Source organism: Aphanomyces astaci, assembly GCF_000520075.1.
Source record: "Aphanomyces astaci strain APO3 unplaced genomic scaffold supercont1.16, whole genome shotgun sequence".
In the NCBI taxonomy this organism is placed as follows: Eukaryota; Oomycota; class Saprolegniomycetes; order Saprolegniales; family Verrucalvaceae; genus Aphanomyces; species Aphanomyces astaci.
Window position 1 is genome coordinate 1,008,280 of NW_009798279.1, and position 3,388 is coordinate 1,011,667.

Sequence of the window (3,388 nt, forward strand, 5' to 3'; positions counted from 1 at the left end):
TACTCTGTCACGGCGTCCCAACCCAAAACTCAATTAACCATGTGACCATACGGATACCTCATGACACGCCAGTAGCGTAAACAAACACATGATTATACTCCCTTGGGATCATCCCCAACGAATACTGGTGCTGGAAGCCCATGTGTTTTCTATGTGGTTTTCGTGAAAGTTCATGTGTAATTCGTTATTTAGTGTGTGATAAAAACGCGATCTCGCAGATTCCTTATGTTTATTCCGGACGCAGAAATCTATTTATACAGCGAAATCGTCTAAATTAATCCGTGTCCGTGGTCGTGTCCGTCTCATTTTTCTCACGGACGCGAACACGGATTGAATTGCGAAATCTCCCTAATATATACCAATCATTGGGTACAGGATCATCATATCCGACTTTTTTCCTTCCATTTTTCTTAGCTTGGATAAACTTGACTTCAGTATGAAGTTTAATATTCATTAACTGCAAACGAAAAAGTCGGACCGGACTTCTGACGATAACTCGGATATGCCATATACAGTCCGACTTTAGGTAGTAGTGGTTGGTTGGTACTACCTCCAGGCTCTAAGGTACTGTACTGTCGTTGCTAACTGGCTGTACAAGATCAAGTCGCGGGACTTGACCAAGAATCAAGGCAATATCTTGTGTGAGTGGAAGTTCGCGGTGCAGGAGCTCCAAAACGTTTATAACAGCACGATTGGCACTGCTTTGGGTCGTCCCTACACCACGGTCACGGCTATACCGGTAGATGCATTGCATTTGGCACTACAATGGCCAATTTGCCGTCATCCAGGGGTTTCACTGAACTTGGACGTCAGCTTCGTATGTCCCAAATGAAGATGGTCACATTTGCACGCCTGGCTAGAAAACGTAGACGGGAGACATAAGTTGCTGTAATCCGGGTTTTTATGGCTTTCTCGCATATACACCCTACTTAATGGATTGCACGGCACCCGTATATATATAAGCTCCCCTTACAGTATTTCTCAAACGTTGTGGATGTAGGAGCACAATGAAGTCGGAATTGACAGACTAAATGATGCAACAAAATGTAAAGGCAAGATAATTAGGACGAATTTAAGCCAATGAGAATTGAGTCGGTGAGATGTCCGACTTTATTCGATCACAACACATTAGTGGGAAAAAGTCGGACTGTATCCGAGTTATCGTCGGAAGTCCGGTCCGATTTTTTCGTTTAATGAATATTAAACTTCATACTTAAGTCAAGTTTATCCAAGCTAAGAAAAATGGAAGGAAAAAAGTCGGATCGAAGATCCTGTACACAATGATTGGCATATATTGCTCCAACATGGCAGAAACGACGTCGAATGACCCTTTGTTGCCCACTACAACTCGAAAACTGTCAACAACAGTTCACGACCTTAGTGACAATCGACTTGCAATGAGCTCCAAGCGAAGCTACCGTAGCGGTGTCAAGCAACTTGGCACCTGGCTTCAGTCGTCTGGACGGTCGTCCATGGTAAACGCAGATGGCACAATCAACCTTGTAGTTTTTTCCTACAACGACTTCACCGAGTTTATTCTCTACAAGTACAAGCATGCTGGAGTGTCCTTATCAACTCTCTCATCCTACCGGTCGGCAATTAAGGACCACTACAACTCACAGAACGTGCCACTTCCCACAGAGTTCGCAACATACGCTACTGTCATATACCAAGGTGCATTGCCCACCTTTATAGTTCTGGAGTACCAAACCTCAAACAGGGATTCGACGCTTTGCGCAACTGAGACCCAAGCGGGGGCCATCAAGCCAAGTGGGAAACAACCTCTTCGATTCCACCAATACCAAGTTTTGTGCAAGCAGAGCCTTACAAAAATGGACGTTGGTTTCACTCATCTCTATCTTGTCCTCTCATGGAACCTTATGTGCCGCTCAAGGTCCACTGAGTCTGTGCGAATTGACCGCTTGTCCGACGAAGGTGACGTAATTGGAGTGACCTTTTTCAAGTCCAAGACTGATCAAGGTGGGGCCAAACGTCGTGATCCGAAGCACGTGTATGCAAAACCCATGAGTACTGAAACTTGTTGCATCCTTGCCTTGGGGATTTATCTTGCCTGCAACGCTTAGCACACTTCTGGGAATATGTTCCCTGGGAAGTCGCAGCGTGATCGCTTTGGGCGAAGTCTGTGTCAGCTTGTTGGTGTCGCACTTCCGGCTGCTTCGAGCTCTGTTGGCACTCATTCGCTTCGCAAGGGTGCCGCAACCTACGCAATTGGTGGAAGCACATCGGATCCTTCCATTGTCAATGTCTGCATACGGTGTGGTTGATCCATTGGCAGCGTGGTAGAACGATACGTTCATTACGACGGTGCCGGGGGCCAATACGTTGGTCGAGTCGTCGCTGGTCTTCCACTGGAATCTGGAGGCTTTGCAGCTCTCCCTCATCACTTTGTAGCTGGCAGTGAAGCCATGGTTGCCAACGCTGGTGCTGTAGTTTTTCCAAGGCTGTGGGTCCACGAAGAGCTCCGTGGCGTGTTGAAGCTCTGCCTGGCCTCACTGGTCTACCACAAAGAATTCTTGGAGGCCTCTTTGCCACCCAAGCATCAACTTCTTGCGTCTGTACTGTTTGGAGACTTGACCTTGGCCAACAACTGGGGTTCCAGGGTGACTCTTGCGTCCAACATTTTGCAGCCCACCGGAATCCCTCCACATGTCGGTCTCCACGCCCAGCTGGAGCAAACGTCTGTCCTTGTGCGTACGCTCCCAACTGAAATCTGTGAAGGCATCGAGAAGATCCTTGAAGACAAAGGTATGACCGCCGGCAACATCACTCAGTCGTTGCTTGAAAAGCTTTTGAAGGACGCAGTGGCCTCCGTCGTGTCGTTGACATCAGCGAACAGTTCTACCACGGTCGAATTCACAGACGAATCGATACCAACCCGCCCTGTTCATTACTGGGGAGGGCGATGGCACAACCTTCCTGAAGGTTTTGAGATGCCATCGGCCGATGTTGCAAATGCATGGCATGTTTGGTGGTGTGGCTTACCGGCGCGCGGTTTGCCCCCGCTGTACAAGCTAAGTTCCCGCGACATGTCAAAGAAGCAAGCCAAGATCCTGTGTGAGTGGAGTTTTGCGATTGATGAGCTGCAGAAAGCCTATTTCAGCGCAGCCGGAAGAGAACTGGGTCGTCCAATCAATTCTGCCTCAGTCATAGCTGCCTTCAGCACCATTATGACTGCCTTGCCTTCGTTGTGGGGACAGACTCAACTGGGACAACAGCGTCGCTTGTCTCAGTTGAAGATGGTCACGTTTGCGCGCCTAGCTAGAAAGCGTAGACGAGAGTCGTAGGTATCTAAATCGAATTCATATGCGCATCATTGTTTCGTGTCAGGTTGTGTACAAGATTCATTCGATTTTGAGCCAATCATTGT

At 48.0% G+C, this 3,388-nt stretch overlaps 1 protein-coding gene across 1 annotated transcript; it reads left to right on the plus strand.

Annotated features, from left to right (window-relative positions):
• Window positions 1-1,397: 1,397 nt before the first annotated feature.
• On the plus strand, window positions 1,398-3,305 carry H257_07774 (hypothetical protein; the record flags this gene model as incomplete). The annotated part of the gene is made up of 3 exons (XM_009833403.1): window positions 1,398-1,475; window positions 2,305-2,408; window positions 2,462-3,305. 3 exons carry the CDS (start codon window positions 1,398-1,400, stop codon window positions 3,303-3,305), a joined length of 1,026 nt encoding a protein of 341 aa, XP_009831705.1.
• Between the last annotated feature and the right edge of the window lie 83 nt (window positions 3,306-3,388).